General features: G+C 35.9%; 1 protein-coding gene across 1 annotated transcript; it reads right to left on the bottom strand.

Annotated features, from left to right (window-relative positions):
* Positions 1-196: 196 nt before the first annotated feature.
* On the bottom strand, positions 197-18,824 carry LOC118269814 (iodotyrosine deiodinase). The gene is made up of 4 exons (XM_035585135.2): positions 18,575-18,824; positions 6,934-7,158; positions 2,147-2,463; positions 197-566 (listed from the first exon to the last, which is right to left on the bottom strand). Exons 1-4 carry the CDS (start codon positions 18,747-18,749, stop codon positions 384-386), a joined length of 900 nt encoding a protein of 299 aa, XP_035441028.2. The 5' UTR covers positions 18,750-18,824; the 3' UTR covers positions 197-383.
* Between the last annotated feature and the right edge of the window lie 5,308 nt (positions 18,825-24,132).

Genomic DNA, 24,132 nt, shown 5'->3' with positions numbered 1-24,132 from the left:
GTGTGTAAAGGTCTGTGTAAAGGTTTTTACTTTGTACAATAATAAAATGCAGTTGCATCAAGTGCTAATGACACGAATGTCAAAGTGACATACGTATTATTTCTATAAGAACTTGGAATTCAAACAAGGTTTCCTCTGTCTCCTCATTATTACAAAAATAGGTGAAACACATTTGCTTTTATCATTATTTAATTCAATACAATTTATCAAAATAACAATCGGCGATTCTATTCAAATTCAAAGGCAACTCAGGTGCCTATCAGACTTTGTAACAAACAAACAGTATTCCATGGGAATGCAAACACATTTATCTATTAGATAACACCTTCCAGTAAGATAGGAGCATTATATACATACAACATTATCACAAAATCAGACTTTTTTCATATCTTAACCATAATTTCTTCAAGTTTCTTTCGATGAAGGTCTGGTACCGTGGTTTCCTTGCATGGTCTTCCTACTGGTAGAAGAAGCTCTAGTCTTTCGTTCATAGGCCTGGACAGCAGGTCTCGGAGACGCGCGTTGCAGTTCAATGGTGTTGAAGTCAGGGCTACTAGACCGCAGTACTGGAAAAAATATTGGGTTAAATTAGCAAGATGATAGAAGAAGAGAAGCACTCTTGTCTTGGACTCCTCAATGTATTGTACTGCAAGTAGTTTTCTTGCAAAAGAATGCCTATTCGTTGGCACTGAACTGGTGATTATGATCTGATGATGGTTGGTCTTAGCTATTTTCATCAGAATTTCGGTGTTTGATGTGGAGCGATTGCCTCCAAAACCCTATAAATGATGTGAGTGATACTATGTAAAATGAAAATAGTACATCATGGTCCGAGATCCCAGAGCTGTCAGACATATCTTATTTTTACAAGCATTTAACCTTCGGCTTACAGTAGTCTTGTATATACTTTTTAATGCCTTAATGTTTGTAAAGCTTGCTGAGTGACACCTGCGCAGGTACCAGGTGAGAAAGGTAACTAAAAATTAGACTCACTTAACGTAAATTTTTATGTCTGATTTTTATATAGGTTTTGTAGAATATAATTACTTTGAAATCATATTAAAAAAATCAGACACTTTCCATGGACCAAAACTTTTATCAGACGGCTTAAAGCTCTAAAAAATAGTGCGCCTTACAAAATTGTAATAGCAATATATGGTGCCCCTGTAATGCAAAACAGTAGTACAAATCATCATAGTTTTACCAGATAATTTGCACGAACGTGATTACCATCGTGAATGTTACAAATGTGCTACTGCTTTGCCGAAAAGATATTTCTCTCCAACCTCACATATATTGCTATTACAATTTTGTAAGGCGCACTATTTTTTAGAGCTTTAAAGCGTCTGATAAAAGTTTTGGTCCATGGAAAATGTCTGATTTTTTTAATATGATTTCAGAGTAATATTCTATAAAACATAAATAAAAATCAGACATAAAAATGTAAGTTAAGCGAGTCTAATTTTTAGTTACCTTTCTCACCTGGTACCTGCGCAGGTGTCTCTCGGCAAGCTTTACAAACATTAAGGCATTAAAAAGTATATACAAGACTACTGTAAGCCGAAGGTTAAATGCTTGTAAAAATAAGATAGGTATGTCTGACAGCTCTGGGATCTCGCTCTATCAGGTATTTAAGGTTCAATGCTCCAGTACCTAAACTTAGATGAAGAGAGGCCAGGAGAGGAATTTTTATTATTTTTGATTTTGCTTACGTTACCATTCAAGGTCAAAGTAGCGAACAGAAGATAATCAACAAACAGAAATAAACGCTTTGATCTATGTATAGTTTATTTCATGTTTACAATGAATAAACCCAAAGAAAACACACAACACATTTTATGAAGTGATTTCACAGAAATAAAGTACCTATTATAGAGTTAGAAATAGATCATTTGTGGTGATTTGGGAGAAGGGCACATGAAGGTGAAAAATCTTTCTATGGAGAAATCTCATATTGGAGGCCAAGATCCACTTTGGGTCGCTGAACTGTAAATAAGAGTGTTTATAGGCTTATAGGCAGGCGTGCTCCATCATGGGCCGCATCATCGCTTACCACCAGGTGAGATAGTGGCCTAACGTCGACCCATTTCATAGATAAAAAAGTAAGAAAGCGTATGAATGTATTATATAATTTTCAAATCCTCACCTGGATAGCAGCAAGCAATATTCCAGCAGCTATTGCTGTACTAATTTCACTGTAGTAGTGCATTCTCTTCTTTCCATCTTCTCTCCAAGAGTGCGTCTGTCGGAAGACCAGCACCAATGCTGGAGCATCGGATAAGTATGGCTTCACAGGCTTCGTGGCGAATGGCTTCAGGTCCGTCACCCACTGCCGAGACATCCTCTGGTTGTAATTCAATTCTTCTTCTTCTTCCACTATCTCCCGTATAGCAGATTTCATTTCTGGATCTTGGACCACGATGAAGGTCCAAGGTTCTGTGTGAGCACCTGATGGTGATGTTCCTGGAATTATAGGGGGAATTTGTCAAGATGGGCTAAAGAGAGTAAGTATTTGAGTCTTTTCAGGAGTATGTCCTTTAGTTGGCTTCTGTCGTAGGTTTAGCTGAAATGTTATCTGGTATTTGATGCTTTTGCAATAACGTTTTGAAAATAATTTATTTATGATAATTTTTGGGAGTCAAGGTACTTTTCCACCAGAGATGCACTATGTTTCATAGCGCATCTTACTCGCACAGCTACATGGCTTAGTATCTGTGGACACGGTCACATAGTTTCACAGCTTAGCTATTACTACATAGCACATCTCTGGTGGAGAAGCACCCTTATAGTAATAACGTAAAAACCGATAATTCATTAGTTTCACGTCAAAGTTCGGTAGTGGTAACGTCACTATTTAAAATTTGCAAAATGTTTCTGGAAATGTCATTTTATCTGAATTTTTGTACCTTCATGTGCATTCTGTCGTAACATATTTTTTAAAATATCACTCGAAATTCTTAGTAAACGTAAATTAATCATGATAATAGCTACGCGTGCTTATATTTCAATATTCCTATTAACTATTTCGATGATGATAATTTACGCAGCCTATCATCAGATTGTGTATATCAAGAAAGATCCCCAGGACTTTATCACTGATGATAACCTTTACAGCATGGAGTGCAGTGAGGTGAACGAAGCTAAATTTGCCAGAAGTAAACGAGCATACATGAATATGAACAAAGTTAGAACAAGAATAAAATGCTTAAACATAATGCAAACTATCCATAACAAATACTTTGGACCCATCACAGACGATACATCTGTCATCGTCATCCAATGCCATTCCAACGTCTTCCTTTTAAAGACACTGATAAATTCTCTGAGACACACTCTCTTAATCAACTCTGCCTTCCTAATCTTCTCCCATGACCACTACAGTTACGAAATGAATAAATTGATCAGCAAAATCGAATTTGCAAAGTACATGCAAATCTTCTATCCATATTCAATACAACTGCATCGGAATGTGTTTCCTGGAGCTGAACCTAAGTCTTGCGTCAAAGGATTGGACTGTGTAGAGTCCAAGTTTAGAAATCCCGAGGCAGCTCAATCAAAACACCATTGGTGGTGGCAAGCTAATCAAATCTTCGATCATCTAACCGCGTTGAAAAATTTCACAGGACCTGTACTATTTTTAGAAGAAAATAATTATGTAAGTCCTGACATTCTAATTACGTATAAGGTACTAATACTGCTAAAGAAAAGGCGCTGTGATTTTTGCGAGATGATCAGTTTAGCAGCACACGCTCGTGAAGTATGGCGGTATAATAGAACATGGGGCCTCATAAGAGCAGAACCGTGGACGGACGAAATGCCAAAAACAGCCATAGCCTTCGACAGGAAAACTTGGAATAATATCAAACCTTGGAAAGAAATATTTTGTTTGTATAATGACTCAAATTGGGATCGTTCGTTGAAACGTATTGGAGCTGAAAAATGGGCTGGAAATATTTATTTAATCACATCAGATGCTCCAAGAGTGTTTGCCATTAAGGATTGTGAACAGAACGAATCTGGTTGTAATATGGAAGAAGAAATAAAAGAAATTAGAAAGTTTATTCGATCCATTGCCAAACAGTTGTTCCCTTTGAGAATTAAGGTCGAGGTGATGTTTAGTAAAGACTACAGCGGTTCAGGAACAGGTTATTGGAGCGATGTCAGAGACCACGAGCTTTGTTTGCATTTCGCCAACCAAAATGTTTGGTTTTAATATAACGTTGATAACATTTTACTATTGATTTTAATTGCTGCTTCTTGTGGCATTACATGTCTGTATGTATTATATTAGATAATAATATATAGTTTGTTTGAACGTGCCAATGTCTAGAACTACTAGATCGAATTGCATAATTCCTTTCGTGTTGAATAGTTCATTTATCAAGGAAAACGATAGACAAGTTATTATCAAAAAATAGATGAAAGAATCTGACTAAAATTTGTAATAAGGGGTAGATTATGGTCTGGAATAATACATAGGCTACTTTTTATTTTATAGGAACGCGGGCGAAGCCACTGGCAGATGCCATATATACTTGTCTAAACTAAATAATATATAAATAGATAGAATCTCAATAGCACTTAAGTTTTATAAAGCAATTGGCAAGTATTGGTTATAAAAAACATAGGTTAAAGACATCAGCTAGTTACTTCAAATAAATCACTAAACGGGCAGGATTTTCCAGTTCCACTCGTGTATTTCTGCAGGAAATCCTGACAAATCCAGTTTGTTAAGAAATCTGGTAATATTACTGCGATATCCACTTTCTAAAACTAACTTGCTTATAAAGTACTAATCATGAAGTAAATATAACATGCAATACTGCAATATTTTCTAAGAAGATACTATAATAAATTAATTATTATGTTATTGGCTTACTCACGTGACTGTTTGACGACTCGACTAGTTTCAAGCCATGCTAGAGGCTCATATTACGAGAGTAAGCCCGATAGCATAATAATAATTAATTAAACCTTTTTTGGTTTCCAGAAAGACAACGATAAATCTTTTTTTGTGATTTTATGAGCAACGTCCTTGTTTATGAGGATAAGAGTGCATTATGTCAAAAAAATACGCCAAAACTGACATTTTCATTTCTACTGTTTGGTGTGTCTACATAAAGATTTTGAGTTTAATCATTTAACTATTCATATGCTTCTTATTTAAATTCTTGTTAGTAATTTTCATGTTTGTGGGGAAATCATGGTGATTTTAAATCCACAACAGTTCGTTCGAATTTACATCGTTGTATTCGTCATTGTTATGTCTACAATATGCTTCAGCGTGTACCAGCAAGTTTCGTATATCAAAAAACAGAAAAAGGACATTATTTATAACTACCAGGATGATGTCAGTGACAACAGCACGTACACGGACTACGTAGCAGCGAGGATCAAAGATAAGATGGAGACCATGCAACAGATACTCAACATTAAATCTCAGATCAAAGACATAAACTTGGCGCAGACTGTGCACAACACACACCTAGGACCCATCACTGATAATTTAGATTCACATGTTATAGTAGTACTAGTCCATTCGGATGCTTACTATTTCGGTCAGCTTTTACAAACACTGAAGGTCGCCGAGGGAATCAAAGACACTCTCCTCATTTTCTCGCATGATTACTTCAGTGAGAGCATAAACTCTCTCATAAAAGACATTAGATTTGCCAAATACATTCAAATTTTCTTTCCATACTCCATACAGTTGCATCTAAGTGTATATCCTGGGAAAGATGGTCAACTGTGCTCCGAGGATTACATTTGTAACAAGTCAATTGTCAGAAACGCTGAAGCGGCTCAAATGAAACATCACTGGTGGTGGACTGCCAACCAGGTGTTCGATAACTTGAACGCCACAAAGTCCATTAACAATATGACCGTTCTATTTCTAGAAGAAGGAGACATGGTTACTCCAGATTTTTGCTACGTCTTTAAATTGTTGAAAAGGGTAAGATCAGCGCATTTTCCTTTCTGTGAAGTGATAAGTTTAGGAGCTTACGACCTTGACATACTCAGTTACACGAAGAATACTTTGGTATCAGTAGAAATTTGGACAGCGTACAGAACAGGTATTGCATTCGATAGACAGATTTGGAATTCCCTGAAGTCCAACAGTGAGGAGTTTTGTAACCACAACGACTATAACTGGGACAGTTCGTTCAGGCATGTTGGCTTCAAGAAGTGGGCAGGCAATGTATACATGATGACTACTCCTGGCACTAGAGTGATTCATCTCGAGAAGTGCGGCGTCACAGATGTTGGGTGTCAAGAGGAAGTTAAAGTCGTAGAAGTGTTAAAGTTCATGCAGTCCATTTTAAAAGGAATGTTTCCTACAAGCTACGTGATGGTGGCGAGCAAAGTAGATAACTTCAAAAAAACTGCAGCAGGAATGTGGGAAGATATAAGAGATAGGGACCTGTGTATGCATTTCGCCCAAAACAGCGTTTGGTATTAGCTTTATGATGAAAATGTCTTTTTTGTAATTAATTTTCTGTTTACATTTCTAAATAAAGTTTGAATTTGTTGGTAGTTTTATGTAAGTGTTTATAATAATAATATAATTGTTATTGAATACTACTAGTGTGTGAAGATTATTATATAATACAAATAGTATTTAGTATCTGGCCTACCTTGAGAAGTACATGATTTTTTATAAAATTTCTACGTTGCTATTATTTTATTGTACACTATTGAAGAAGCCTGTGTCTAGCAGTGGACAGAAATATGCTAGATTATGATAATTTCTCAGTTCAGTTTCACAGTTTCATCATCGTACGCCAATAAAGAAAAGATTTTGTTTTTATTTTTGTAATAACTATCGTGAGACTAAATTAATTAAATATTCATTAATTAATAGGAGCCATGTAGCAGGTGAAACTGCGAGGGAGTAGCAACTGTATTTATTTAATTATTTTATATAGAACTCACCGGCAGTCTTAATAAGATTATCTAGCACCTCCTGTGGTATTGGTTCTGGACTGAAAGACCTCACGGTTCTCCTCTCAGCCATCAGCTCGTAGTACTCCCGTGATCTCTGCAGGATCTCATCATCAGACCTTTGTGGAGGGTTGTAGGGGATATGAGGAGTGTCTTCTGGTAGCGCTGGCACTAGGAGATCAGGATCCTCATCGTCATTGTCTTGGAAGTCTCGAGCTGAAATCAAGATACAAGATATTTTGACTACTTCATTAAATTTAGTAAAAGAGACCTATACAATTCTGTAATTTGACCGGACTTTGCGAGTATAGCGTAGCCAACAAGGCAAGGAAAATCAGTTTTACGATTGATGACAATGAGCCCCTAGCGTGACTTGAAATTAGTCGAGTTTCCTCGTCAAATGAGTGTGAGAATGATTTACAATCACAATTAATTTAATAAGTGTAAAGAACAAGTATTGGTATAGATTCTATATTATATTATATTTATGTATTACTTAGGTATTTATTGTACTGTACTATATATATATAAACTAGTGCTCATCATTTACTCCCAATTAAAGTTAATTAACTACATTTTATCTATAAAATTAATTTGTTTGTTTTGAAAATATCACAATGCGAAGTACAAAGTCTGCATTCTGATAATATCTATTTTTATACTACATACTAACTTTTCGCTTGCTGTTCCGTCCGTATGGGATTTAAAATAAAGGCTTACCTTTATTTTAAATCGCGACCACAGGCCCACATCGTACGCATCGCACGCATGGTTCGCATTTCGTATGACGTCATCAGTACGCATCACATTTAGGCATTGCTGATGATGCGGGGCGGTACGTACGATGCGGATCAGTGGACGCAGTTCTATGTCTTTATATACAAGACAAACTAAAATCCGTTGCGTGCGATGCGTACGATGCGGTCCTGTGGACGCGTACCTTAACCAGCGGGATTTCAGAAAGTATCAATTCGGTTTCGTAGTTTTGGAACTTATAGTAAACAAATAGTCAAGTAAATCTCTTTGTTTAGGTATATTAGCGGTTTAAAAATGATATTCATATCTATAATGAAGTAATGTTTTGTTTTAGTTACATATAATATGTTTTAATTATAGGTTCACGTGTAATTCGAATGTTTAATTATAATGTCTCAGCTGATTAACAGCTGATGTTTATTGTGTTTATAGTAGAAGGAGAAAATCGTCTTATTCCAACAATCGTCTTATTCTTTGAATATAATTTAGTATATTTAGTATATATTTTTTTTTTTGAGAAGTTTGTCGCTGGTTACATTAGGAATCACGTGAGATGTTTCAATTATAAGTAGTAAGTATTACCAATTTGTTTTGTAACGCCCAAATTACTGAATCAATTTTGATATAACATCTTGCATGATTTTTATATGTATGGCACATGTGTTATACAAATATGTAAATGATATTTATCTTTATCTTTAAAAGACGAAACTTTAAAAAACTGCGAAAGATATTATTAATTAGTTAAGTCGATTAAAACTTAAAAAGAAATGACTAAAGCCACAGAGAAATCCTAGTCTATAATACATATTATATTAGAACATTTTAAACAAGGACGTGGATATTTTATTTCACAATAATACATTTATAATGCATTTAAAATGGTCCAATTATAACGATATCTCCGTGTTTTGTTACATTACATGTTTCCTGGTAATATAATCGGTCATACGAAACTTCATATTATTATAATTGTTGCAATAATTTCGCTTGAAATATTATACCATGGCCTTGATATGTAATTGTTATGATAAACAAACTGATTGAAAATGAGGAACTATGGAGTTTCGAGACAATTTAAACTTATTTCTATGTATAAAAATCAATTGCTGTTCGTTAGTCTCGCTAAAACTCGAGAACGGCTGAACCGATTTGACTAATTTTGGTCTTAAATTATTGTGAAAGTCCAGGGAAGGTTTAATAGGTGAGAAAAAATGTTTGGGCGGTAAGAAGTCCGGGTCAGCTAGTTAATAAATATAAGTCTGCCGTTACGAAGTTATACATATATGTTTCATGTTTACCAGTAGCAAATGTACTTCATGGTAATCATACACGATTACAATGTTATTATACATTTACTATGAATATCTACTATTCAATATTTAATAATACATAGGTACTTATTTAACTACATAATACAATAAAATTCATTTCTATTTAAGACTATGTATTTCTCTATATACCATACCTTCTCAAACAAATATCAACTATACCGTCCTACGTTTAGAGTTGATTTCAGAATAATAAATGTAATTAGAAAGATCTGAATTGTTTACAGTATGCAGGGAAAATTGAACACAATGTTGTTGGTGATAAAGTTGGTTTTCCAATACAATATGGATTGTTTTTATCTTATAATGTATGTTAGATGCAATTATGAAAACAAGCGTAGTACATTATATATTATCACTGTAAATTCATATTAATATGTGTAGTAGGTAGATATCTAAGTATGTATTGCAAAATCAGTATTGTAACGTATATTATAATATATGTTCATTAAAACCAGTGTTTTTCATACTTATTTTTTTTTTTTTTGAGGGTAAAAGTCATTCAATGCTCTCTCACGCCTTGGGCGAGATAGTGTCAGACTCTTACTGACTAAACACCACCCAGTTCCTTCTCCTGCTTTTCGAACTGGAGCAGTGGTGGTCTGATGGGTCTCACGTTTACAAACCCACACGTTATTAAACCCAAAACAAAAAAATGTTTAATTAATTTTAATAGGTACTTTCTTAAAGACGATATCGTACACGTCGACCTCAAAATGTCATTGCATTTAGACCTTTGCTCAAATGTCTTATTGAATTCAAAGAACATCGATAACAAATCGGAAATAATCCGAATTATGATAATGTCATTTAATTCAGGTTTCAGGAGCTACTTGTAAACTTGTACTTACTTTTATAAACTTAACTACCTATAAAAATTAAAAAGCCATCACATGCACATGACGCCCAGACCCGAATTAATAAATTATGAATCACTCAAAGAGTTGTTCCGTATAGGAATCGAACCCGCTACACATTGCACGGCTGCCAGTAGCCCAGCTATCGCGTCAACCGTGCAGTAAAATTTAAAACCGATTAGTTCTCTGCCTAACCCAAAAACTCAGAACTTCTTGCCCGATAGTCAAGCTTGCGACCACTTACTGAATCAGTTATACAAGTACCCTTAGTATGAGTTTGCTTTACGTTTAAAATAATCGAAACGAGAGTGCGTTCGGCGTTTTCATTGGCCGGCTCGAATGAACCAACCAATCAGAGCGCCGAACGCGCTCTCATTTCGTTTTCGTTCAACGTAAAGCAAACTTGTACTAAGGGTACAGATAAAAAACCACTTGAACTAAGTACTGCTGTCCTCATATTTATAAAGGAGTGTTGAGATAAAGAAGTGGGTGTAATTATGTCACTCCCTGACCTCTCTGTTACAACATTGGGAAATTAGGTCAAACGATAATGATAACTCTTATCAGTATTATATTATTGTTATATGGATACTGTTTGTTACTCTCTCTTTCCTCTCTATGATTATTTTAAGGTTATAACTTGTTTTGTTTGAAAACATTATTTAAAAATATTCACGATCTATCTGTCCAGTCCACCGCGCCAATTACCAGGGCGAGCGCTTTACATGGAATTTCCCGTCCATGAAATCTATACTTTAGTTCCTCATTCTTTCAATTAAGGTATAACTAATATAACGTAATGGCACATTACGTTATATTAAGTTAAAGAATAAAATAAAGATCTCGAAGACAGAATAAGGACCTACATTGCCGATCTATAATGTCTACCAATATAGATCTAAGTTTTACTGAAATTTAACAAAACTAATTCCTCCAATTTTTAAGTCGGGTAATATAACTTAAACTTTCTCTGAAGTTTAAAAAATACTATGCCGAAAACCGCATCAAAATCAGTTCAGCCAAAAGCGAGATAATGGCGCATAAACATACATATAGGGCAAACTGAGAAGGTTTTGTTTTTTAAGTCGGTTAAAAATATAAGAACATTTTGAATATTTTCCTTCAACAATACCAACAGTATTGTTAATCTAGGAAATGTTTTAATTACTTTTAATAACCACTTCGAGCAACTACAACAATAATAGCCATAGCTTGAATAGTTATCGACCCGGCATGGAACCTTGAACGCAGCACTACCATTACGTATAAATAATTAATGTTCAACGATTTTTTCTATAACACGCACGTCGACACTACAGTTTTATACCGTTTTTGTAAAGATCGGTTTAGTATTGAACATGTAATTATGTTTGTTTTTCTACGATGATAGGTACAGAACTCATTCTTTGTCTGTCTGTCTGTCTTTTTGATCTGGCTCTGAAATGGCTGGACCGATTTTGACGGCAGGGTAGCTGATGTACAAAGGAGTAACTTAAGTTACTTTTATTACCAACGTGAACGAAGCCACGGGCACCAGCTAGTATAGTTATAAATCTTAGGAATGACGTAAACGATCCATTGGAGTGGAATGAACCAAAAGATTTGTAAAGCTATTGTTTGTGTCACTTGAAGTACAGAAGCAGGGAAAGTCAATTTGTAATTCAATACAATACTTGAACCACTTTTGATTGTTACTTAATTATTTGATTGTTGCTTACATTAGAATTGAAACATATCTGCATAGTTAGTACTTGGACTGAATGAGCTGCCGTCGGCGGTAAATCCGAACCGATACGACCTTCAAACCTTAAAGAAAAGATCGTATTCCTTGTTTAAAAGCTGGGTTTCCCTAGGTGGCGCTGATCGCTTACCATCAGGTATTCTGACTGCTCGTTTGCCTCCTATCCCATAAAAATATATGAAAGAAATATTATGTGATAACTTTTCCAGTTTGTATTACGTCTAAGAAAGGCCAGTTGAGCACTTTGGGTTTAATTCCCGAGTTTTAACTTCTAAATTTGCAGGTCACTATAGAGTTTACTTATATATTTTAAATTAATTGCTAAGTTAATTGTGAATTGGACGCAGTTCGCGTAAACAATAAACCGGATATTAGAAGCTTTACTGTGTCACTCCTATATTACGAAACTAAACAATTGATGCCCTTTACACCTTTAAAGGACATAGCAGAGCGAGTGAAGCCGCGCGGAAGTAGCTAGTATAAAATAATTGTTCCAATTATTATTATGTCTAAGTAAGACGGATTGAGCCTATTGAGCATTTTTTTTTTTGAGGGGGAAAATCATCCAATGACTTCTCTCGTTAGGGCAAAGCGAGAGGGACCTCAGAATCTTACTGACTAAAAACCCCCCGTTTCTTCTCCTGCTTGTCAAGCCGGAAGCCCCGGTAAACCCGCTAGCTAATCCGCAGTTACGGATTAAGCATCAGCCCTATTGGGCCGATCCAATCTGTGGTTCTGATTCTAGGCGCGCGCGGAACGCAACGCGCCGCACGCACGGGTCTGGTTCTGGTCGGGCGGCGAGTACCCTTGCTCACCGTCCGCAGACCCGCACTTACGGTGGCCGGAGATCGTTCGCGATCCCCGACGCCCGGTATGTGTCTCTCGCGACGGCTGGGGCGTAAGAGGTTCGTTCTCTCACGCGCCCCGCCTCCTCCTTAGCTAGCAGACTTTCGCAGAATAGGAGACTCGCATATCCCCCTCGCTCCGCACCATGGTCTGAACCAATGCCGGACGCGAGAGGTCGCCGTCGCCGACCACATGAGTTGAGGAACGGCGGTTCAGCCCACGCAGGGCACACCGCCACCGTATGTTCTACCGTGTCCTCCGACGGTCTCGCCTGTTGAGCATTAGGGTTCAATCCTCAAGTCTTAACTTCTTCATTTTCAGGTCACTATAGAGTTTATATATTTATATTTCAATTAATTGCTAAGTTAATTGTGAATTGGACGCAGTTCGCGTAAACAATAAACCGGATATTAGAAGCTTTACCGTGTCACTCCTAAATTACGAAACTAAACAATTGATGCCCTTTACACCTTAAAAGGACATTAATACTAAGTCATTGTGTACTAAAACCTATTTATTAAGATGTAGGGCAAACTGGGGTAAACTATTTTTTTAATACAATACAAAAGTGACAGTCACGGGCCGCAAGCTCGACTGCCGAGTAAACAATCTTGGGTTTGATTCAGTCATGGTTCACTTATGGGGTATTTTTTTATGATTGAATCAGCACAGAGTCTGAAATAACCTGATTATAATGTGTATGGTTAGAAATTCAGCCCCAGTCAATTGGAACCATCATAAATAAACTGAAAAAAGTGGGTCTTCTTTTTAATACTTATATGCACCTCTATCCTAAACCTTCGGCGCGTTTCACTTGCACATGAAACCCGAACTACCATAACTGAGCTATCTAAAGTTAAATGTTATATGTAATACATAAAAAATATATATACGGTCGAATTGAGAACCTCCTCCTTTTTTTAAGTCAGTTAAAAATTAACGTCAAAGTTATATATTTAACATGAAAGTATTATTTAGTTTTTGAATATTTTTGCGAATTATTGCGACCCAGCTGGCTATCTTTATTTTATCTAAGCCCTTATCTGTTATACATCTCGGTATTTTTCCGCACGTGACATACCTAACTATCGATTAATGTACTATGTTATTGAAACAAGAAATTATCGTTCCGGGTCTGAGTGTGATTTGTGCGTTAGCCAGTACCTTTAGTATGTATTTGCCTCACTTTTTTGAGATTGTAAAACATGTTAATGGCTCTTGGCCTTGGATGAGATGAGAGGGAGTGTCAGACTCTTACTGAGTAAAAACCTCCCCGTTCCTACTCTTGTTTCGAACCGGAGCAACTGTAAACCATTTGATTTGTGTATTCGTTGCAATAAGTTGCAATATAATGATTTTGCTTTGAGTATTGCGTTGTGTTATCATCCTATCTAGAACTGAGATTTATAAGAATATTAATTTTATTATAATATGTACGTGTTTTCTTGAGAAACGTGTTGTTAACGTACCACATAAAATATCCTCAACACTAAGGAAAACCTATTATAATATTGTGTACCTAACTACCCGATAGACACTGTCCTGTCAAATAGAATGTTATAATATCGGATTTATGTCATCAATCAATATAGAATTCGATTGCAGTGCAAACAACAGGCTTAAGTTTTATCAAAAACGTGTTTGTTTCATTCAATCGGTTTAAATAAAGTTATGTCAAGTTACATAGTCGACATTATGCCTATTACATAATAGATGTACGCAACATTTACGGATTTGTTAATTTGGTAGAATAGTTTAAACTTATAAAGGACATAGATAATTTGATTTAGATTACACATATGAATTAAATATTAAAATTAACATATAAGTGAGGTCATTGACATTGTATTGTTGTTTTTATTTAACGTCCATCAACGTACGTTCTAAGTATGTTTTGCGTCAAAATCGCGAGATTTTTTTGCGGTATTTTGTTATAATTTCTATACAATGATTTTTCTCCCCAAAAAAATTATCGCTTCGTTATCACGTCACCAAATATGTTGCGTTCGATTCAAGTTTACAGTAGTTAATAAAATTGCCAGGTATGATATAAAGTTAATGTACGACCTAGTCGGGTTTACTAGGGCTCGAAGTATTTAGTAGGAACGGGGTGGTTTTATGGCAGTAAGAGGTTGTAATATCGAGTTCCTTCGTCAAACAATTACGTGAGTAAGCCGATAACATAATCATTAATTTAGTATGTCTCACGAAAGTTATAATAAAATTATGAGAACCTACGTTTTTTAAAGTCATTTAAAAAAGTATTTACTCGTTTATCGTCTCTCTAGTAAAGTTAGTTGCTAATCAAACATTACATTTTCCTTGTAACCAATTACGTTACACACATTATAGCAAATCAAACACTATGTCTTGATACGGTGAGAAAAACCCTAGTTACTGATTATGCAAACGTTTAATATTTGCCTTAGTTATGTTTGATAATATTTATTTAACAATTTAATATAACTAACGCTTGCTTTACCTGATATTAGATATATAGCCATTTCATCTTTTAAATGAATTAGTATATACAATTTTATTGTTGGTTGGCCAAATATAATAAATAAATAAATATGAAGATTTTGCAAGTACTTAGTAATAGGATAGGACCAAGCATCGGTTGCGAATACAGACCCTGATGATGTTTACCTACCTATTTAGCGCTTTGTGAGTATGTGACAAAATCTTAAATAATATTTAAGTGTGGGAGAGCCATGCTTCGGCACGAATGGGCCGGCTCGATTGGAGTGATACCGAGGTCTCACAGAAAACCGACGTGAAACACTACTTGTGTTGTGTTTCGTTGTTTGCGTGAGGTAACCAGAGATCCCACCTTTCCAATCCCTGATTCCTCAACAACCCTTAAATTCCTAACCCCCAAAAGGCCGGCAACGCACTTGCAACGCCTCTAGTATTTCGGGTATTCATGGGCGGCGACGATTGTTTACCATCAGGTGATTCAGCTGCTCGTTTACGGGCTTATACCACAAAAAAAAATCACAGAACTTCGTGCTCGTCGATATCTTTAATGACCGATAAACCAAGGATAGAATCGATTTTTGTTACTTCGTCGAAATCGGGCCAGCCCTTTAGGTGTAATGAACTCACAAACGGTTTTGTACTTTTTATATCTCCAACCAAAGGTTACCTTTCAGAGAAATGCTTGAGTCACCGTTAATAAATTGTATAACTATACATATTATTGGCGGTTAGATACACATCTTATGTCCGGTTTATTATATTGGTATATATCTATACCTTGATGATATATTTGAAGAACTTATCGTAGGTCGAGTGGCAAAAAAGAAAGTACCACTGCTGAGCAAGAGTTTTATACGATCTCCAAAATACTTAGCAATAGGACCAAGTTTAGGCACAGAATACTAGTTTAGGATGTAACTTGAGCAGCTGGCTTGCTTCTTATTACATAGTCTAGTAACGTCACGCCCTTTATCCCCGAAGGGGTAGGCAGAGGTGTTCATTACGATGCGTAGTGCCGCTATATGCAGGCTGAAGTGGCAATGGGCAGGCCACGTCGCTCGGAGGACTGATGGCCGCTGGGCCAGGAAGGTGACTGAGTGGCGACCGCGGACCGGAAGACGCAGCGTGGGCAGACCTCCCACTAGGTGGACCGACGACATCGTCAGAGTGGCGGGGAGCCAGTGGATGCAGGTGGCGACTTGTCGTTCTACGTGGAGGACCAAGGGGAAGGCCTTTGTTCAGCAGTGGACGTCTCTCGGCTGATGATGATGATGAATGCCGCTATACAACGTACACCCACTTTTCGCCATTTGTGTTATAAGTCCCATGTAATAGGGGGTGAGCCTATTGGAGCCTTCTTATTACGTCTATAATTGAAAAATTAAGCGAAGAGTGTGTTGCTAGGCGCAAATCTCGAGAACAGCTGAATTGATTTAGCTATTATTGGTTTGTACAATTCGAAGAAGGTTTTTATGTGAGAAAAAAAAAATGCTCAGAAAAAAATCCAAGGCGAAATAAAGTTACTTACTCATAAAACAACTAATAACAAGTGCGTGTTAAAAATATAATACCCACATAAAATGTGTGTTTATTTATGTTTGTTCTGGTGGGTGATAATATCTGGACTATTAACCTTTTCCTTCCCCCACTTATAGGGTTTCGAAAGGTGAAGTGGTGACCTAGTAATGATAACCTACTTCCTTTACTCCTGACTCCTTGTGATAAACAGGGAAAGAAGTAAATTGTTATTAAATAATATATTATTACTGACAGACAGATTATTGAATGCTTTTTAATACATACGGATAAATTAGTGTCCAAGTACTCAAAAAAGATTTCGTTTTTAAAAAGTACCTGGTATTCGGTAATAGGTTCACTCCTTATTAGTTACAAGGGAGTGTTTATGTTTGTATAACTTAATCTTATCTTTAAAACACTGCACTGGATATGCAATAATACTAATGCAACCACGATTTTGACAACTTCGATTTTTAGGTAGATCCGATTACCAACCTACTGATCATTGTCTGTCAAGTCAAAACTGATAAATTTGGCATGTACCAGGTTTCTTGAAGAGTTTAAGGGATTACTAAGAAAAAGATTCCAAAATTCCTATATGTGAATACTTTACCCACAATCAGTTTTATGTAGACCAATAAATAAAATTGGAGTATCTGTTTATAATTTTGAAATAACCGTTTTTTACTACATGCATATGAATAAACATCCGGTACATATATCGAAATAACATATTTTTCAATGTAACATTATATTATTGGATAAGTTGGTTATATTTAGTACGTAAATAAGTGCTTTATAGTGTATGCTTTTAATTAGGTTTTCAGGTCACATTCCCGCGATAGGAAATAACTCAAATGTTGTTAATTATATACAATCAGCTGACCTATTTTTTGTTATACATAGTAGCTGTAGTTTGAGTTCGATTAAAATATACTACTTTTTATTAGTACTGTACTCCATGAGGCCAAAAAAGTGACCCTTTCCAAGTTATATGTACTTTTAAGATTATTTAGTTACCACTGACAAACAGGGAAGGAAAACATCGTTAGGAAACCTGGGCTTATACCTTCTAATTATAAGTTTAAAATCGTCAACCCGTATTGAGCAAGCGTGGTGATTAATGCTCAAACCTTCTCCATGTGAGAAGAGGCTTTGGTCAGCAGTGGCCATTAATAGGCTGTTGTTGATGTTGATTGATGAATCCTATTGATTTTTTTCATTTACCATATATGTATTATAATGATAATGAAGATTTTATGAGTACCTAACATTAATTTACTTTAAGTAGGTATAATATGTGTTTATTTGTAAACAGTATAAGTACATAATTATACTAAGCACACTCATTAAAGGTGTAACTATGACTAAACTCCATTATAAACTCAGTTTTAATCCTATTAACCTTTAAGGTTTCCTTGTAACGTCAACATTTTTTGCATTCAACATTCTACCTAAACAATAAATAAGTTGGCTGGCGTTCCAAACGGTAATTTGTGAATAATAACTTCTATATAATGTAAAAAAGTTACCAGATATTATACGTATAATTTATAATACTAGAAATACATAATAAGATTTGTTCGCTAGGAATAACTACTCATCAAGAGGAAATCTAGTATGTATGTATGTGTGTTAGTATACGCCTGTCGCCATAAAAAAATAAATGAACAAAATCATAGTCAAATGTCAAATCAATTATTGCAATTAAACCAGAAATAGGTACTTTTGAAATGTCAACAAATAAAGAAATAAATAATAGTCTGCCAGTCTGTCCGTCAGTGAAGCTAGGTGGTCGTTCCAAAGTGTAGCTTCGAATAGAGAAGAGCGAGTAAGAAACTCCATTCGTTACACTTAAAAAAAAACACATGTTTACAATTTCTCTGATACATTTTTCTAATCAATTGTACATATAATATAAGAACGATACAGAGGCAATGCACAACAAATGTTAGAACTTACTAAGTTAAAATAACATTAAACATTTGTTATTATTAAGCAATTTGGCTTCACCCGTTCGAGGAATAATCAGCATGACGCCTAACACCCATGTTATGTTATAAAAAAAATAAGGAAAAAAAAAGTAAAACTGTCACCATCACCTTTCCCGCCAGTTCCAGAGCGCGCCATTTTCTCCTTTTTTGACGTTTCACTGTAATACTCTTCCAATTTATTCTTATGATACAATGTAAACGCTATGAAACAAACTATAAGTCCGCTGTATACTATAAAACAGTTTTTTTCCAAAGTCCATATTGCTAACGATATCACATTCATTTTGTTTAATTATTTTTTGTGAACACAGTGTACGCGTGCGTGTCGTTTCGCGTCTCGCGCGGTACTGAAGTTTGTTGTCTTATAATTGTTATGACCAATGGATTTGCTGTTGATAAAGGTACATTTATTCCAATTTAAACTTTATCTTGATGCGATAAGGCTCACGTGTGGTTGGATTGTTTATTTCTTTTAGTTTAAGAGTTGGCATCCCGTAGCATCTTTTTGCTAGTCGCCGTGTCCTTGACTTTTTTCTCCGCAGACGTAGACGTCGCTCGCGAGAATAGTTCACTCTCCCGTCGTCTATCATTTATTTTTACTTCATAATACATTTTGCACTGAGAGTCTGTAGCCTGGGATGAATTATTTTGGAAAAATCAGGTCGCTTAGGTACGTGTTTGTTTATAAATATTACTTAACAGTCTTACCAATTTAATCTATCTGTCTATCTATTTAAATGTCAAATTTCATCTGAATCAGTACAGCGGTTTTGGTGTTATTAAGTTAGAATAAATTGTAATAAGAATGTAACAATGCTTATCATCAGGAAGTCATGGAGATACAGAGAGATAAAACCTACATTTGTTTAAATACATGTCTACGTAATAGTTTGTATGAAACGCATTGTGTACGAGTTAAGTTTGGGTATAATTTAAGGCAATTTAATAACATTGTATTGGCTCTAATTTATCATTCATGGCATCCATATTTTGGACAGTGTTTTAGGTGATACGCACGTCTTTGGAATCCGCCAGTCCAGTAGGCCCCATAAGGAACTTTAGGTTCAAAAAAGAATAAAGCTATACACGAAGTATTCAAAATTTAGTCAGGTACTCAATTCCCTAAAACAGCTCAGAGCTGCGGACTGCCCAGCGGGTTTACCGGGGCTCCGGCTCGAAAAGCAGGAGTAGGAACGGGGTGGTTTCTAGTCAGTAAGAATCTGACACTCCCTCTCACCTTGCCCAAGGCAAGAAAATTCATTGGATGATTCTCCTCATAGAAAAAAGTAGTATTTTGCTATCATAAAATCGTAATTACCTAATTAGGTCACTAAATAACAATTAACAGTAAAGTGGTTTCGTAACAATAATCTTGTATGTATTTAATTATCTTATCTACATTTTATTTAATAATAAAATCAGACTGAAGTGTGAGTCAGCCATAGCTGTGAGATCGTCACAGTCAGGTGAACAGAGACGCGTATGAATTCTTTCTTAGTCATGTCTTGTAAAAAAAAAATGATTTTATTAATAATGCACTGGAGTCACGTTAGAGTTAGAGCGTGTTGTAATAGAATGTAACTGTGGCATTTATTTCTAAAAAATTTGTAAAGTTTGATAGATTATGTATCGTCATGCTTTTTATGGCTAAGGGTTAGGCAGAGGTGCGCGTTACAATATACTTTTATGTACCATTTGTGTTATAAGTTCCATGTGATAAGGAATGAGCCTATTGCCATATCCTTGGCACAATGTTTGGTTGACGGGTTGAAGATAGTTTATTAGAGAGCGCTTCTGCCCGATTTACGACATTTTTGTCGATTTACCAGCTTTTACGACGTCCATGGGAATGAAGACCAATGTCTTATCAGCATGACCAAGATCCATGTGGATCAAATATACTTGAATGTTTTTATTACATCAAATTCTCATAGGAAATCCCTTGAGACCTGAGACTTTGTGTCATCTCAAAAGAAAACGACTTCTAGGAAACAGCTGCGGACAAACTGGAGCTGCGGACAACGTAACAGGTTACCGGGGCTCCGGCTCAAAGCAGCAGAAGGAACGAGGTGGATTTAATCACCCAGGAGAAGTCATTGGATGATTTCCAAGAAATAGAAAATCCTAGAAACAATATCTAATTTCTAAATGAGCCTCAATTGTTTGTAATGATGATTGCGCCCACAGACAGGTCTGCAGTGCACGCGAACGGATGACCTTATTAAAGAAAATAGTCTTGTTCAAATCATCTTGGTCTTTATTTCACCGATTCCTTGTTAATTCGTTCGTAAGGTCGCCATTATTGGTCTTTATTGGATTTTTAATGTGATCGATTCATCATCGATGTATGAAATCCCCTCTAAAAAAGGAAACAGAAAATCCTAAAAATAATATCTAATTTGTAAATGAGACTCATTTGTTTGTATTGATGAGATGAGATGAGTTTGTGATGATGAAGAGCAGGTGTAGGAACGAGGTGGTTTTTAGTCAGTCTGACAAGAGTCTGACACTCCCTCTCGGCTCGACCAAGGCAGGTGAAACCGTTTTATTTTACATTTGATGGGTCGACGTTTGGCCGCTATCTCGCCTGATGGTAAGTGATGATACGGCCTACGATGGAGCACGTCTGCCCATTGGATGATTTTCCTCATTCAATACAATGATGTACAAGACGAAGTACTGATGATCTTGTTATCACACTCACTGTGAGAAAGACCGATCAGTCAGTCATCAGTCTAAAACATCATGAGAATCAAATCAGCTGGCTATCTCAAAACAAAATAGACGTAGACAAACACGCGCTAAACAAACACACAGAGGTATTATTGCAAAATATTTATACAAACTCCAAACTGGTTTTGGTGGCAAAGAACTTCGTTGCAGTTGTGGAATACTAGCTTTGGTCTAGTATTTAGGAATCTAGTATACACATATGTATGTATATATGTGTATATTCTGACTACAAAAACCTATAACCGAGTTCAATAAAAGGAGGTTCTCAGTTTTAACTTGTATGTATGTATGTTTGTGTGCGATTATCTCATTGTTGTTTGAACTGATTTCGATGCGGTTTTAAGCATAGTATTTTTCAGACGTAGGAAAAGATTTTAGGTACATTACCCGGCTTAATAAAAATGAGGTCTGCAATTTAAATAATGAAGGCGGTTCCCTTTTTTTAAGTTTTTTATTAGTCATTGATCACAAACACACACTAGCAGTTATCTAATACTATTACTATAGTAAATAAATAAATGTACATGACATCACGCTTTTCAATCTCAGAAGAGGTAGGCAGAGGACCACATTTCCAATGTAACACTCATTTTTCAACCTAAAAGGAAGTGAGTCTACCTCATCGGAAGCCATATTAAGTGCCTTGTAAGAAGAGATCTTTGATCAGCAGTGGCCACGACCACGGCCAGTTTATGTGAAACCATAAGAATAGCAGATCTAATATAATTTAAACTAGAAGTATAAAGGATGAGTCTAAAGCATGCAGATCATGTCTCGGGCTATGCTAATCATTGCTACTGGGTCAAGGAAGTCAGGAGTCCTTTCAAACCCCTCCACTAGAGCATCAGCTTATGTTTTATTTATGTATAGTATTGTGAAAGTATGGCCTTATCAAATAGAAGAATGTCTGATTTTTAGATGTTATTTATTTAAATGTATGTATTATCGAAATAACTAAAAAATAACGCCCCGCTTTTATCCCCGAAGGGGTAGGCAGAGGAGCACGTTACGGCACGTAATGCCGCTACACAATATACACCAACTTTTAACCATTTGTGTTATAAATGTCATAGAGGTGAGCCTATTGCCATAATATACTGGGCACATTTCCAGACTCCGTGCTATTGCTGAGAAATTTTTAAGAAACCGAAAAAATACCCAATTCTTAACACGACCCGGAAATTGAACACGAGACCCCTTGTTCGGCAGTCGCACTTGCGACCAACGAGGCAGTGAGCTTTTTTCGAGGTAACTGTGTTGCAAAATTTGATTTGTAAACTATATTTTAAAAACCTAGTTAGCATTTCGTCTAGATCCTATATTGGTTTGGTACTTATCATGTAAATTTTAGTGAGACGAGTAAATTTTCAGATACTAAACACCATATAATTACATTACAAAGTTTATTTTATAATACAGTAATTTCCAACTTGTCAAATACTTTTATCGAAATGTCAATAACTGTACGTCTGTAGGAATTTTGTAGGACTCTCTCTCGCTACTTATGACGCCATCAAATTCTATCAAATAGCACGCTTGGTTCACTTGAAAAATTAGCTAGAAAATTTTAAAAAATACGTATGATCGTCAAATTATTGAATGAAAGTAGGATTATTTTGGGATATTTATTTTTAAATGTCAAAATAATTTAATTTTGACCTAGGATATACTACCTAAACATTATTTTCTACATCATTATAAATCAGTCTAAGACTGATTTTCCAAAAATAAACCGACTGGCTTGTATGCTCAGTCTAGTCTTAGACTCGGGTTTAAATTCTGAAGTAACTGTCCCCTACCCAAGTCTACCGAGTGAACGAAACCATAGCGCGATTCAGCGGGACGGGACAACGCCATCTATCGAGCGAGGCGGTAAACAAAATCGCGAAGAAAATGTATTTATAACGTGAATATTATTCGGAATGTTTGTTAATGATCAAAATAGGTGTTGAAATGCAATTGTTTTGGTAAGAAAAATATTTATTTGATTATGAGGCAATGATTTTTAACTTTTTTCAATCATTTAAAGTAAAAGTTTGGAGTGTCGAACTTAAAATATTGTGTTTGGTATGACATGACTGGTGTAAAGTGGATCGTATATTAAACTAACTGCTGCAGAGGAAAAATAGCCTAGTATTAGATATTTTGCTAAAATAAAATATTGTATAATATAAAAATAAGTTGGGTTTTCCTTTCTAACGCTATAACTCCAGAACGTACGAACCGATTTCCACGATTTTGCATTCTTTGGGAAGGTCTCAGGCTCCATAAGATTTATAGCAAAAAAATCAGAAAACCATTAAGAGAAAAACAGGAAAACAGGTTAAAGTCATAGGTGGCGAAACAGATTTCGCCGGGTTTGCTAGTTTTTCTATAATAACCTTAGGTACTACGTCAGCAACCGCAGGAACAAACAGATAGACAAATAGACAGAAGAACAAAAATTTAAATAAAATATATAATATTGGTGTATTTTTTTAAGGGGGTAAAATCATCCTGACTTCTCCCGCTTTGGGCAGGGGGCGAGAGAATGTCAGACTTACTGACTAAAAACCACCCCGTTCCTACAACTGCTTTTCGAGCCGGACCCCGGTAGATAGAGTCCGCAGCTCCGGATCAGACATCAACACTACAGTTACTGCGGTGGTCTGATAGCTCTTTGATGCACGCGCGGTATGCGACACGCTGTACGCATGGGTTTTATGTTATATTATGCTACGGTGTAGATTAACCACTTGTGTAAAACCCTATGTAACACGGAGTAATCATCTTTAGTACGTAAACGTAGATAAATGTTCTACGTTTAAACGTGTCAATGAACTTAGACTGTACACAGATATAATTATGTATGTATGTTAAATTGTATGCATGTATACAGTCCACACAGTCCTATTGTTTTATGATGTAAATTTATTTCGTAATACCACCGGGTC

This window comes from Spodoptera frugiperda, chromosome 30 (assembly GCF_023101765.2).
Source record: "Spodoptera frugiperda isolate SF20-4 chromosome 30, AGI-APGP_CSIRO_Sfru_2.0, whole genome shotgun sequence".
In the NCBI taxonomy this organism is placed as follows: domain Eukaryota; kingdom Metazoa; phylum Arthropoda; class Insecta; order Lepidoptera; family Noctuidae; genus Spodoptera; species Spodoptera frugiperda.
This window is presented reverse-complemented; position numbering and strand designations above follow the sequence as displayed.

Coding starts and splice junctions, on each gene's coding strand:
- LOC118269814 (XM_035585135.2), bottom strand. CDS start 18,749: ATGAATGTGATATCGTTAGCAATATGGACTTTGGAAAAAAACTGTTTT. Junction 7,159..18,574: donor CTCTGGAACTGGCGGGAAAG/GTGATGGTGACA, acceptor TCTTGATTTCAG/CTCGAGACTTCCAAGACAAT. Junction 2,464..6,933: donor TAATCTTATTAAGACTGCCG/GTGAGTTCTATA, acceptor CTATAATTCCAG/GAACATCACCATCAGGTGCT.